Source organism: Branchiostoma belcheri, unplaced genomic scaffold, assembly GCF_001625305.1.
Source record: "Branchiostoma belcheri isolate BF01 breed outbred unplaced genomic scaffold, Haploidv18h27 scaffold3, whole genome shotgun sequence".
In the NCBI taxonomy this organism is placed as follows: Eukaryota; Metazoa; Chordata; class Leptocardii; order Amphioxiformes; family Branchiostomatidae; genus Branchiostoma; species Branchiostoma belcheri.
The window spans coordinates 5,491,805-5,506,886 of NW_017803909.1; the positions used below are offsets into that span (position 1 = coordinate 5,491,805).

General features: G+C 43.9%; 1 protein-coding gene across 1 annotated transcript; it reads right to left on the minus strand.

The window, feature by feature from the left end:
• Window positions 1-84: 84 nt before the first annotated feature.
• Window positions 85-14,377, minus strand: LOC109474029 (lactase-phlorizin hydrolase-like). Its single transcript, XM_019774236.1, has 15 exons — window positions 14,049-14,377; window positions 11,952-12,067; window positions 11,077-11,563; window positions 10,539-10,743; window positions 10,120-10,337; window positions 9,635-9,791; window positions 8,713-8,846; window positions 5,569-5,697; window positions 4,904-5,022; window positions 4,238-4,724; window positions 2,812-3,016; window positions 1,655-1,872; window positions 1,255-1,408; window positions 926-1,059; window positions 85-641 (listed from the first exon to the last, which is right to left on the minus strand). The coding sequence occupies exons 1-15, from the start codon at window positions 14,193-14,195 to the stop codon at window positions 504-506; spliced, it is 3,048 nt and encodes a 1,015-aa protein (XP_019629795.1). The 5' UTR covers window positions 14,196-14,377; the 3' UTR covers window positions 85-503.
• Window positions 14,378-15,082: the final 705 nt, after the last annotated feature.

A 15,082-nucleotide genomic window follows, 5' to 3' on the forward strand; every position in this document is an offset into this window, starting at 1 on the left:
AATTTACATTACAAATCCAGGATATATATATTTGATATATTTGTAACAAGACGTGCGGTGTATATTAGTATACGATTTGTCGTCGTACTTTGTCTGGTGTAAATACGTTAAAAGGTTAAAAAAACGTATGCTTTCTCCCTTTCCTTTTGTATTGAAATGAAGCTTATATATGATTAGTTCGCCATATATCTGAGGTATAAATGTGTATCTATAATTAAGTCCATCAAAATAAGGGAGACAACACCTTTCTTCTTGTTATTGTTGCACATTTCTCCGTTTTGACGGTGTTCGGCGCTATGGGGTTAGTAGTACGTATATACCCTGGAAGTTAAAAGGTAAAAAATGCATGATTGTTTCTCCCTTTTCATTTGACTTGCTTAGTTCGCCATCTACATTATCTGACGTAATAAGACAGACTGCGCCTAGTCTTTCGTGTTATTGTTACACATTTCTACCATTTGACGCTGTTCGACACTATGGGGTCGGTCTACTCTGGACGATGCTCATTTCTCCGTGGCCCCCGCGGTTTGTCTGGCCCGTTTCTCCCACCAGCCCTGCACCATCCTGGTATGGGACGCTCCATCCGGGAACCCGTTGTGCTTGATGACGTCACGGTAGAATCCGGCCGACTCTTTGGGTACCTGATGGTAGAGGGTTGGAAGAAAGGTAGTTTGAAAGGGCGTCTGTGTTGGTAGAAGTCATTCTGATTGCTTATTCCGTGACAAAGACTGGAGTTGAAGAGTCGAAAATTTGAGTCAGGCCATAGCCAATTTGTTTGACCTCAGTTCTTGTATTGGAAATCAGAGTTCAAACCTGAATATACTACAGCATGACCTTTCAGAACACACTAGCAAGCAGAGGATGAAATTTAAGAGCCAAAACTCCACCTTGAATGCGGATTGTTATGAAAGTCCATGACACGTACCCTCTTCCTCTCGGGGTCTGTAAAGTCGACGTAGTACAGTCCCATCTTCTGGGTGTGGCCGTAGTTCCACTCAAAGTTGTCCATCAGGCACCAGACCGTGTAACCCTGGACATTCACACCGTCCTGCAAAATGGCTAGAGCAGCGATGGACAATATGACTTAAAGTAAGAGTGAGACTAGAAATCCAACATTTGTTTGCAAATACATGGTGTTGCCAATGTGCTAAAACTACACATATGCATTTGCTACTAAGAATCTTTTAAAATGTTGACATGATATCTTAACCGTAGCCTTGAAAAATGAAGATCCTAGGTCAATTCTAATAATACCTTTCCTGAGCTCGTTGATGTGTGCGGCGTGATAGCAGCTCCTCCTGGTGTCCTTCATGTCGTACTGCCCCTCTCCTTGGTGCTGCTCGTGCAGTCCGTTCTCCGTCACGAATATCAGCGGCACCCGATAACGGTCAGTCACACAGCTTAGAGCCTGGGGAGTAGTGCGATACAAGACAGATAAAATTCCACGTCGGTGGGTTAAAGATACGTCACTGTATGAGCAATGTACCAACTGCTTCATTTTCCCGATTCATGCCTCAGCATCTATAGAAAGGGGCCATGACTCCAAAATTTCCATTCTAGAGTCACTGTCATCTTGGCGGTGGTTGCTAGCTTCATAAGTTTTGACCTCACGTGCAAATACAATGATAATTTAAACACGTTATTTTATCGGCACCTTCCGCAATGCCCATGGCACGATGCTGATGAACGGCAGCCCCGCTACAGGCCAGTCTGGGTTCATCTCCACGTGCACGTCCGCGTCGTCTTCTTCCAACAGGTCGGGCTTGGCGGCGTCTCCCTCCGCCCGGGCGGACACCAGACGTGCGGTGTAGTAGTTCATCCCGAGGAAGTCGGCGGAGCCCTTCAGTAGCGCCTTCTCTTCTGCGGAAAACTCTAAAAGAGGGAGGAATTTGGAAGACTACTGCGTCAAGGTGAGTGACATGTATCATTCTGTCACGTTGTTGTTTTTAGCGAAGCTTCAGATTCGTAATTCGTGAAATGCTCGCGGTGGTTTTATTCTCGTGGTTCTTGAGTTGACCTCTCCATCGCGAAATTTGACACCGCCAGGCAATCAATCACAAAAACGAATTGAGCTAACACCTGTTCGCAAAATGGATGAATTCTAGTAATAGACGGACTGTTCGTCACAATAACTTTTTTTACACTATTGATATGACGCGCCTGTCAATAACCCATCTAATTTGTGCAGTGTTACATTTTGTAACATCACATGATGCACCCATGCCATTACATGTGAGTTGCACGGTTATTTATGCAGCCTTGGATCGGTGGCAGTTAGGGCAATGCACATCTGGCACGGGGGTTTGTTTACTAAATAATTGTCAGGCCAGGTGAAGTCACGCCAATCTGGTGTCACATTTTGTATATTATTTCGTTTTAATAAATAAAGTCACTATTTCGCATTTATTTGGATGATTGCTACTTCAGGTTCAATATCATCAACATCATAAAAGTAAGTGTTGGGATTGAATAAATGCATATACTATGGAAATATGTTGACACCACGTAGTGAAACTCGATACTCCCTTGAAGGCTAAAGCAAGGAGGTCCGAGGTCTGCTTCACTCATTTTAATACAATAGGAGAGTCTTGATTGACCCTTTCCGCTCTACTGTCACCTCAGCAAAGGTCCATTTCGTGCGTATGCATTGAAAGTTAACAAGACGAAAAAGACACATGAGTGGACAAAAATGCATGAATAGTCACATGCAGGTTACAATTTTGTCCCATGGTCTTGCTATACGTCCATGGTCTTGCTTCGCGGCACAGATCCAAATTTAAAGCCAGGTTCGAATTCCTTCGAAGTACTTACCGGGAAGATCCGACGTGGTCAGTCCGTCTGCCAAGCTCCTTTTCATGACGTATTCCTTCATGGTGTCGGGGTAGTCGCCGTTGACGAACAAGGGATGCGCGAACCAGCCGACGTTGAAGTCGAAGAAACGTTCCGCTGCGGCGACGTCATCGGCGCTGTGTGGGTCCCTGGGTTCGCCCCAGGTGCAGCCCAGAGCCAGACCAACCTGACATAGCGTACGAAAGGCACTTTCTTTGTATACACCTGTATCTGTATCTGTATAGCCGGTATAACCGCCTTTCGGCGTAACACACCAGCTTCGCAGGCACGCGGCGCGGCGGCAGCTGGCTATATTACACCGATCGACTTGTTACACCTAACTCTTGAACTTCTAGCTCTAGACATTGTTTAAAGCTATCTATTGACAATGCCCCTACTGTAGTTGGTGACAGTGAGTTCCACTCTGCGATAGTTCTAGGAAAGAATGAATTCTTGAACACCTCAATCCTTGGTTGATAACTCTGGTACTTGAATGCGTGGCTATTTCTTGTTCTCTTCTGGGCTGGTATTAGGTACTTAGTAGATTTAATTTCTGGAGTTACAATCAGTACATATGCACAGTTGACAATAGATTACTATCAGACATCTGACTGACTACCACAAATTACCACAAAAGCAAGCAAGATATTGCCATAAACATGTGCACATCGTAGGCACCGTTTTGATTACAAAACCCTATCTCAATTATAATCTTAATTATAGTCTTTTTAATCGTGCTTTGATTCTTAGCCCTTCATGTATTTGTGGGTACCCCTGCGAATCTATTTCTCATGTTATATTACACTGCCCTTTGTTTACTCAGTTAAGAGCTGATTTAATCGGTCCTTTGATTGATTTAGATGCCCTTTCTGAAAGTGCCAGGCTCTATCTTGTACTCAGGGGATCGTTTGCGATACCCTCTGAGTACAAAGAAAAAATTATGTTACTTACCCAAGCTTTTATAAGCGGCACTAAACGTTTCTTTGTTACATAGTATACTCTGTTTTGTTTGTAATATATGAATCATATAACACTTCTCTCGATGATATATTGCTGTATGTATAGGGATTTGGTTTTCAGCGTACTACTTTACGACTACTTGTATGACTATTGTATTTATGTTAAATGTTAAGTGGGGCTGTAAAATAAGTGATATAACTTGAGTTCAGTCCCACTTCGTCCTTGTATTTGTATTGCTTTATTCAATAAAAAAATCCCTATGACACCAGCTATCATGACTTGTTCTACAGTTGTCTTTCAAGTCTGGAAATATGAAAGGAAGCAGACAGAGTTAAACAGACGGACGCGCTCCACTGTAGTTTACAAGATAGCGACCAGAACACCCAATTGCAAAGTCAAACTTATCAACACATAACTTCCTAGACTGTACGACCAATGAAATACCTACCTTTCCATCTTGTTTCGCCCGGAACTCCCTGTCGTAGATGTGCCACGCCGTCGCGTGAGCCTTCAGCACGGTCCTGGCGGCGGCGTACACGCCTCGCTTCCCCTCCTTCCCGACAGTGTCCGCCAGTATGCCCTTACTTCCGTACGCAATCTCCGACCACGGCTCGTTAAACGTCGCCCAGTGCTTGACGCGGTCCCCGAACTCCGAGAAACAGAACCGCGCGTAGTCGCCAAACAGTTCCACCAACGCTTCGTCCAGCCAGCCCCGATACTTCTCCATGAGAGCCAGTGGCATGTCCCAGTGGTACAGGGTGACGAACGGGACGATGCCGTGCGCCACCAGCTCGTTGATGAGGCTGTTGTAGTAGCGGACACCGTCGGGGTTGAGGGAGTCCCTGGTGCCGTCCGGGAAGAGGCGGGGCCAGGAGATAGAGAAGCGGTAGTGGGAGGCGCCCAGCTCCGACAGGATGCGTACGTCTTCACGATACCTGAAATCACAGACAGAAAATAATTGAATACAAGTTCTTGTCAGGGAGTGAATTTTACTAGTATAATTTGATATAACTGTTGAGAATGGAGAACAAATTATATTGACAAGACAGTTTTGCGAAAACTAGCACTAGTTTTGATACTACTGACTTCTCGATAATGATAGAGTGATACAAACCTATGGTAACTGTCACATGTCACTTTTGCCGTGGTACCGTCCGAGGCTGCTTTTGTGTAGTTTAACCACGGATCCAGTATGGACGGACCTTTGCCTTCATCATTGTATGCTCCTTCTATCTATAGGGGTAGATGAACAAAGTTTTTTTTCACACAGACTACAATGCAAAAAAATCCGCATAGATTTTATTGAAGATATATACTTCATCGGTAATTTATCTAATATCATTTCGTATATTGGATCATGTCTGTGAAATTCTATAATTTTTTATAACCGGAGTCCCATCTCTTGTGATCATTGTCATTGTTAAAACTGATCCATGGAAAGACAGAATATTGCCTACTGCACGGAGCACTCCGAAAGACGAGAGACAAGATCGGGAACAAAGTCATTGGAAACAAACATAGGAAAGGATACAATGGTTTAATCATTTGAACAGAATGCCAACAATCCATGTCATCCCTTAAGGGCCTACACTGCCAAGTATTAAAGTGTCAGAGTTACGGTGCACACGCCCAGTCAGGTGAGCGCACCTGGCAGCAAAACGTCGAATACACGTCCCCAGACACAAAGGCAATGCTTAGTAAGTAAACTACTACACCTTGGAAAAACAATAATGACATGGGAGGACATACAAAGGTAGTATTGGACATGTAAAACCTTACCTGAAAGGCAGCCGAGGCAGCGCCCCACAGAAATCCCGGCGGGAACACACCTGGGCTGAAACCGTCCCTGTCCTCGTCAAAGGGAGGAAAAGCACAAGGCACTTCGGACACTTGTAAGGAAGCCATGTTCTTAATATTCCCGCTTCTGTCAGGAAAAGTTCATCCTCTGCCACAAATAATACTTATATTGTTTGCTTAGAAAGAAATACTGATAAAGAAATGCTAATGCGACATGTCAATAGCAAAGTTTTACAAGAGAATGGCTTCCAAATTATAAACCTACATTCAAATCAACATATTCCAGAATTCGACACTATTGACATGCGTTTTCAGAAGTTTTTGTTAGGCGTACATGCCAAGGCCCCAAACGACGGTGTCAGAGGAGAATTGGGAACTTTCCCAGTTACGGTGAATACAGAAATACAACTCGTTAAGTACTGGCATCGCTTAGTTAATTTATCCGAAGATGCCCTGCTTCGGGAGGCATACAATACTACCTTGCTTGGAGAACATGATTGGATTATACATGTGAAAGACATTCTGAACCTCAATGGTTTTGGGCACATATGGCTTAACCCGAAGTCATATCACATAGACTCAATTACTACTCAGCTGAAGCAACGTTTACAAGATATCTATATACAAAACTGGCATTGTGCCATTCGAAACAATTCTAAATTATCTTTCCTTTCCACCTTAGACAAGAATTACAAGCAAGAAAATTACCTTTCTAACATAAGGAGCTTTGACATACGTCGAGCAATCACAAAACTCAGAATTGGATGTCACAAACTCAGTATAGAAACCGGAAGATTTCAAAGGCTTCCTATTGACCAGAGGGTTTGTCCATTCTGCCCAGAACTAGTTGAGAATGAGTATCACTTTTTGATGGAATGTCCTAAGTATGTTGATGTACGCAATTCATTAAATACGAAACTATCGTCATATGTACCAGAATTTACATCGATGGATTTAAGTAGCAAATTTAAGATAATAATGACCTGTGATAACTCATGTATGGTAGATATAGGAATGTATATCAAACAATGTCTAGACATAAGAAATTCCTCCAATATTGTAAAAGTTCATTCACATCCTATATCAGCCACAAACTCCTGTATTAGTTAGTTTAGTCCATAGTTAAGTTTATAGATAAGTTTTGCCATACTTTGTACCATGTACAACTGTTGTGCAATAAAGTTATTATTATTATTATTATTAACTACTGTCCTTACCAGGAAAGACTGTTAAAGACGTTACCGTCTTATGAACTCTCGATAAGTGACTTGAAGGGGATAACCGTTCCGGTCCAGAGCGCCCGATACCTCCGATTGTATGGTATGGCCTTAAGCTTATCCCTGAGCAAATATTTACACCTGTGGTCCGGTGACCCAGGTATTACCTTTGAACTTACAAACTCTGACCCCGGTACCTACCATTGTGGCAGTGGGTAATGCAAGTACCTCAAGCTTTTGAACCGTTATGTGGAATATTCGAACAGAAATCCACTATCTTATGTATTTATATTACGACTTTAAATCGCGTGTTGCTATGTATAGAATAAAAAAAGTGCACAGGAGGCATATTTTCGTTAGCGTACGTGCTCAAAACGTACTACGATGGCCTTGACCTCCTTCACCAGGACTTTGACTAGTATTTCAGTGGGTAAACATGGACGCAGCAGACGCAAACCATTACTCCCAGAACAGGGCAAACCAGGATAACGTTGCTCGCCGCTGTCTGCTCAAGTTCTTAGTCCGGGGAGACACGGTGTTGGACGTGGGGTGTGGAACCGGGGAGATCTCACGGTACATCTCCCAACAACCCGGGGTCCGGACTTGCTACTGAATAGTTTTAACTAATCAGTAGCATTCGATAAAAAAGAAAAGAAAACTATACACGGATTCCGTTACGTATACATACATGTCGGACTTTCTTCATTTTTAAGTCCTGACGTGCGAACGATCTGTGGAAAAATTCGTGTTTGAAACAGAAGAAAAGGTGATCGACTTCGTGCGTCCGTTCACGAGGGTACAACACATCCCCCAGGAACAGCAGGCCGACTATATGTCCGAGTGGTGGTCTCATTTCCGCACGAACTTAATTTTTGATGCCGCCCGCAGTGTCTCATGGGCCGTGCCTCATATCACCCTACACGCCAGGAAAATTAGCAGTACTACAAACTAAACGTAACGTTAGTACTGTGAAGTGCCATGATGAAGGTCTTGATTTCTTCTGTGTAATGTGTGTTTCTGTTTTTGCTTGCCCGTAGATATTTCAAGGTGCTACCCAGATCGAATCCTACACGTTGGGCACTGACAAGAAGATAGGTCAAAGGTCCCAAAATTTTCCGGGAAATGAGATAACCTTTTCTGGAAATTTAAAATTTTGGGACCTTTGACCTATCTTCCTGTCAGTGCCCGACGTGTAGGCTTCGATCTGATGAGCACGTTGAAATATCTACGGTAACACGAGGCAGTTGGAAAACGGTTAGACAGAATCATCGAGGAAAGAAAAGAACAAGCAATTACACAAAAAGAAAGTTCTATATTTCACAGAAGGTATGAGATCTTTGTTTTCTTCTTAACTTTGTAGATTGCTGACTGGGGTATAAAACAACAAGAAAAGCTTATAATCTCTAGTGCAGCCTTTTCATTTCAACTGCATGTTTGAATGAATATTGTCTGTCTGCTTGTGATCTTAATTTATAAAACTGATATGACTATCCTGTAGAATTCTAAAGATGTCATGAGTCCATCTGGTATTTTAAATTCTTGCAAGCTTCAAACGTGTTGAAACACTACTAATATGCATCTAAGACGAATGCGACTTCCTCTGTTCTTGTGCTCTTTTCTTCCACCATTCCTGGACCTGTGTCGTGATTGGAGCTCCTTCCGGAAATCCGTTGTGCTTGATGACGTCACGGTAGAAGCTTGCAGACTCTTTAGGTACCTGAAAAAAGAAATTCATTATGAAACAAACAAAATCCATCATTTTGTGTGCCCTAATTCTACATTTTAGGAAATATAATTTTCTGCATGAAAAACGTCGAGCATTTGTGTATGGCAGGGCAAAAATGACTGGTAGGCTGATCGTACTGCAGCTAGGTGTCGCTGCTGCAATATTACGACGTCTGTCTCTTACCCTTTTCCTGTCGGGGTCGTTGAAGTCCACGTAGTACAGGCCCATCCGCTGGGAGAAGCCTGACTCCCACTCCAGGTTATCCATCAGACACCACACCGTGTAACCCTGCACATTCACTCCGTCATGTACCATCGCTGCCGGCAACAACAATGACGAGAAGAAAATTACTACCAAGAAAGGTTATCAAACTAGAAAGGTAACATTTGCGAAGCAAAGGCATGATGTTTACCTTCGCATATGGTCTGCTCTGTTAATTCTTACTCATACACCTTCTACCTTCATATATATGGTCAGAAAGGGGTATAAATCCCTCCTACTATAAAATTGCAAACATCATGTAAACCAACACCAGTTACCATGGTGAGAGACGTCAACAAATCTGGTCTTTGGTGAGAGGTCAGTGTTTGGGACGGAAGAAAAAGAAGAAACAGAGCAAAAACAATATGTTTGCATTCGGTAAACATAATAACTCACCCAACTCTAGAAAACTGCATTTAGCTGAATTTTCGGCATCATTACCCAGTTCATTCTGACATATGACCTTACGGACTAGTGACTTCTCTTATGTGTGCTAGGAAAAGCACGCCCTCAAAACGTACTAATTAAGCCTGTGGTTTTGCTATATTTATCCAGAGTGTGCCTAGTGTGACTTGATATCACATGGGCAGTGTTAATAACAACCTGTCACACCAGGCGCCTGGTGTGACAGGTTGTTTTTAACACTGCCCATGTGATATCAAGTCAGTGAACTTTTTAAATTAAGTTTACAAAAGTTTGTTCTGCTTATTAATGATTAATCTATTGAATGATCAATCTATTAAATACATCTGCTGTGCACATGTCCCTTTTATGTGAGAAAGACAGGTAAATGTTTGAATAGAAAGAACCTTCACACACAGCTGGTTCAGCTAGGTGACCTCACCTTTCCTGAGCTCGTTGATGTGCGCGGCGTGGTAGCAGCTCCTCCTGGTGTCCTTCATGTCGTACTGCCCCCCCTCCGCCATGTGTTCCTCGTGATACCCGTTCTCAGTCACGAAGATCAGAGGCACCTGGAACCGGTTCTTCATGTAGTTCAACACCTAGAATTCGAAGAAGTAGAACACATATATCGATGAAAAAATTGATGGTAATAAGATGCACTGCACTGAAAAAGTTGGATTTACCGATGGTAGTTAATATTTTTACTTTGTGAACATTACCGGACTTTGTAATGGAAATACATGTAAATGAAATACCACACTTGTCTTTTGTCCGGTACTGTTTAGGAAGTAAACATTGCCCGACTTTACGTAGCCTCCCACTGGCTTCAGAAGCGACTGGAAAGAGTAGAAATTTGCTAAATAGATTGGTCCGCTAAAGGAGCATAGTTTCCTTGACCGCTAGAAAGCCTGCACAGGAGGCTATCACCTTTCTGAAGCCCCACGGCACAACGCTGATGAAGAAGATACCCGGTGCAGGCCAGTCGGGGTGGGTCCCCACGTGAACGTCACCGTCCTCCTCGTCCAGCAGGTCGGGCTTGTCCAAGCCCTCCCCCGAGAGGGCGGACGTCAGCCGCGCGGTGTAGTAGTTCAGTCCCAGGAAGTCCGCGGTGCCTTTCAGCATGGCCTTCTCCTCGGCTGTGAATTCTGATAGGGTATAGATTGGTTTCTTTGTATTTTGTAAAACTCTTTTTAGCTTAAAGCTTAGCAGGTTTACATCATGAAGGATGATGAATGGTGTGTTGCAGGTGTTTCAACTTTCATAGCGGCCATGTTGGTGGTGAACATACATCCAAGATGGCGACACGACAATGATTCAAGGAAGAAATGACTCATAGTCAGTCTCACCGGGAAGCCGAGACTTTGCCAGCCCTTCCTCTGCGCTCCTCTTCCCGATGTACTCCTTCATGACTTCGGGGTAGTCGCCGTTGAGGAAGATGGGGTGCGCGAACCAGCCCATGTGGAACTGCAGGAACCGCTCTGCTGCGGCCAAGTCGTCGGCGCACTCCGGGTTCTTCGGCTCTGCCCACGTACAGCTCAGAGTGATGCCGAGCTGAAGAAAAAACAATACAAGGGGAGCATGCAACGTTTTCCTATGAAATTCAAACATACGGCATTTGATATGGTTTATAGTATGGTTGTAATCCACAATTTACCCGAATATCTCTAAGGCTGTAGCCGCCATGTTGGTGGCGCACATGTGGATCCAACATGGCGTTAAGTTAAAATTGTCACATGGTAACTTTGCATGCGGGCACGTTCGTCGTAAGATAGGTTTACGACAGAAAGCTGCCGTACAAAATTCATCTTGTGACCGCGTCCTTGTTGCCGCCACCATGTGAAAGCTCGCCGTACTACAAGACAACTCATATATAAAACGACCTACCTTGCCTCCCTGCTTCGCCCTGAACTCCTTGTCGTAGGTGTGCCACGCCTTGCCGTGAGCTTTGATCATGGTGTGCGCGCTCGCGTACATCCCCTCCCTGCCCCTCTCCCTGACCCGCGGCAACATCCCCACCATGCTGCCGACCACGATGTGCGACCACGGCTCGTTAAACGTCACCCAGTGCTTGACGCGATCCCCGAACTCCGAGAAACAGAACCGCGCGTAGTCGTTGAACAGTTCGACGATGTCCTCCGCCAGCCAGCCGCCGTGTTTCTCCTCCACCGCCAGTGGCATGTCCCAGTGGTACAGGGTGACGAACGGGACGATGCCGTGCGCCAGCAGCTCGTCGATGAGGCTGTTGTAGTAGCGGACACCGTCGGGGTTGAGGGAGTCCCTGGTGCCGTCCGGGAAGATGCGGGGCCAGGAGAGAGAGAAGCGGTAGTGGGAGACGCCCAGCTCCGACAGGATGCGGACGTCTTCACGGTACCTGATATGCGGACAACATCAACAGGTTATCAATCTTCACTGCGGCATGTGATTATGAAGTGATTAAATCTTCGGCATGCAGTGTTGGCGGGCCGTAATGAGATATGCGAAATGGAGTAAAATTTGGTTGAGGATCGAAACGTCCATCATGCAAAAGTCCATAAGTAGCCTCTACCAGGCTTCAGAGGCTGCTAGCAAGGGTGAACAAAATTGGTCAAATAGACCGATATATAACATGCCAAGGGAGTTAAAGTCCATCTAAAGGCGTTCAGTGCGGCAAACTGTATTACTTTAGCGGACCAAAACTCCCCTGTCTATTTGGCAAATTTCTACTCTTTCCAACTTCCTCTGAAGCCTGGCAGAGGCTATCCAGCAGGAGTCCGACTTACTTGTGATAACTGTCACACGTCACGTCCCCAGTGTGACCAGACCAGGCCGCTCCTTTCTGGAAATGCACGTCCATGATGGACGGACCTTTGCCATCCTCGTTCCAACCGCCTTCTATCTGAAAAACAGTGGGCCATTAATCTTTTGTTGCGAAATGTCTCTCTTTTATGTCATTATTTTATTTTGATGTGTCAAGTTGGCAGAAGTGGGTTGCTGGACAGTAACCTGTCGTGGGTAGCTTGGCACATCCTTTTTCTGTCCCCCAGCCCTTTCCTTTGTCTATGTCTCAGTAACGTCGAAAAGTTTTTAAAAATAGTTAAGAAACCTCCTGTCGCCCTTGTCTAGTCTTCCCTCTTTTTTGATTTTGTTATACCCCGATTAAAACGGGCCGTTTAGACTGTAAATGATCTAGGCTGGTGAACTAGTCAGAAGTTGTGTCTAGATTGTTGTATGGACGTAGCGGAGAAAAATCCGGATGGTACCCATGCAGGCTGGCCTGGACGTGGGTTTAAGTTCATGTTTGCTTCTTGCATATCATATAGTGCCTGTTTACTTGGTGTGTTGTATTGTAACGTGCATGGGCAACGTTATTAACAGATGCAGGCTTGGTCGTTAATCTACACAAGTGGGTAAAATAGTTGACATTGCAAGAAAGAGGAAGGTAACTAATGTATCTTGGCATGTGGTGGTTAATGACACTAAGATAAAGCACAAAACTTACAAAGGCACTAAATATTTCATGGAGGTATGAGATCTCTGAGTTCTTGTTTTGGTTTTGGGTCTGAAATCGCCCTGCGGGTCACTTAACAAACTTACAGCCTATTATGTCCTAACACTTGTGATAGCTTTTGGCTACATGGACGTCAGCTGAAGCAACATGATACAAGGTAATAAAACAGCAGAACGTATCATATATCACCGGGAGAATGCTAGAGTAACGTTAACTGGACAGCACTGTCAGCCTCTTTGGTCTTAAATTGGGAGATCGTATTAATGATCATTAATAGGTAATGTTCGTCGCTTGGGTGTACAAATCAAATACTAGCCTCTACCAGGCTTAAGAAGCGGCTGGAAAGAGAAGAAATTGGCCAGATAGACGGATAACATGCCAGGGAAGTCAGTCTTAGTTTACCGCTATACTCCTTTTGATAGCGGGCCAAATCCTGACCTCTTGCATATTATCTGTCTATTCGGCCAATTTCTACCGTTTCCGGTCTGATATATGACTAATGCATGTTAGTGTTAGATAAGCTAGATCGGCCAAATAGAGAGATAACATGCCAGAGAAGATACTCTTTCCAGGCGCCTCCTGAAGCCTGGTAGAGGCTAAGATAAGTAGCTCTCCTTCCCTACAAGGCCTTTTCTTATTAAGATCATTATTGTAGGCATTTATCTAAACCATCAAGGAGGAAAACATAGTTGTTTATGACGGACCGGCTCCTGTGACCTTTATGTGAATTTGGCTGAGCACTATAAAAAAAGGGGGAAAAGGGAAAGAAACGTGCATCATGAATTGAAGAAAATGGGAATACTGAACAGACACAGGGTACGTTAAACTCTGCCATTTTGGTATAGTTACATACACATATGTCCTTGCCCTTTTTCACAATGTCCACTGAACTGTGGCACTGGGCCAATTAACGCCCACTTTTCTGTAAATCATTCAAAATCATCCGACTCCAGTTTTTAGATAAGTGCATTGATATGGATTGTCCACACGATTTTACATTTTTTTTATAAATTTGACAACACCTGACACTTTTCCAATATTTACTAGGGCTGTAGTCACTTAATTTCATGCAGTTTTTTTTTCATAAAAATCACCGAAATGTCAGCAATATAAACAGAGTCCAAAATAGGAAAACAATGCAGATTCAACTGGACTATATCATCACATGCTCCATTTATAGAGGCCACGTGTTTGGGTAAAAATGTTAAGTAATCAATGCTCTAATGAAATAAAAATACATGTACAACTTGGCGGCTTGAATCGGTTATGGTTTGCGAAAGCGTTTTTCCTCATTCTACATTAATTGTTAACTTCTTTCATTACTAGAAGTTATTGCGTCTCTTTCCCCCTAAACTTTTCCTCGCCTTACCTGATACGCGGAAGACGCCACTCCCCACATGAATCCGGATGGAAAGGTCCCGGGTTCGAATCCGTCCCTGTCGGGGTCAAACGGCGGGAAGGCACACGGCACATCAGCCTGCATCTTGATCTTGTCTTCTTCTTTCGACGGGGCCATGATGTCGGTTCTTCCAAGGATTTAACCTTCTTGGTTCTTCTGAGTCCGTTAGTCAACTGGTAGAGGTAAACATGTATCTCCGGAATACATACACTCACGTCACACCCGTGGTGCTACCGGGATTGACCAATGGCAATGATTAATACTAGGACTGGCGATAAAGGAAGTAGGGCAATAAACACTTTGTCATGTGACGCTGCATATGATAGGCTAAAACATAACATTCGATCCTATTTTGAGCTGTTTTAGGACCTTTAGCCTTCCGAGAAATCCGGAGTATCACTCACAGGGTCGTAAAAGCTAATGTCATGGACACAAAAGGACTGGGTGGGTGCGTGGGGTATTTCCAAGCAGATGTTGGGAGGGATGATCATAACGCGAGACCAGCAGTGAATGTTGTCTGGTATTCATCCCTGTTATAACCCGACTTAAGTCACTTACCTCCCAGAACAAAATGCAATACATATACAGGAACTGACCGTTTGTCTGACCTTACGGTCGTGGCTGGCTTTGATATTTTGTTCAATTTGAACAAAATATCAAAGCCAGCCACGACCGTAAGGTCAACAAGTATGCAGCCCTAGCGGCAGACCTTAGAACAACAGGCATCACCACAACTCTTACCTGCTTCGAGATGTCCTGATGTTATGTGTCTAATGTCTCCCTGCATGTTCGGTCAGTTATGCCCGACGTGACCTGGGCTCAATGTTCCTTAATTTCTTATATTTGTGAATAAAGAATGAATTTACTACCACTCTCTGTAACATGTTTAGAGGATGAAGGATACATACTTACCGAAAATAGAATTGTTCAAACACATTATGACATCCAAGCACTACGTATACGTTGTAAATGAAAAACTATGTAGAACTTGTTCTTACATGTTT

Bases quoted from the DNA above. Each gene is read 5' to 3' on its own strand.
- LOC109474029 (XM_019774236.1), bottom strand. From the start codon at position 14,195: ATGGCCCCGTCGAAAGAAGAAGACAAGATCAAGATGCAGGCTGATGTG. The intron at 5,698-8,712 runs GTAAGAGACAGA...GGGAATATTAAG, and splicing joins ACGACCCCGACAGGAAAAGG to AACATGGCTTCCTTACAAGT. The intron at 5,023-5,568 runs GTAAGGTTTTAC...CTACCCCTATAG, and splicing joins CTGCCTCGGCTGCCTTTCAG to ATAGAAGGAGCATACAATGA.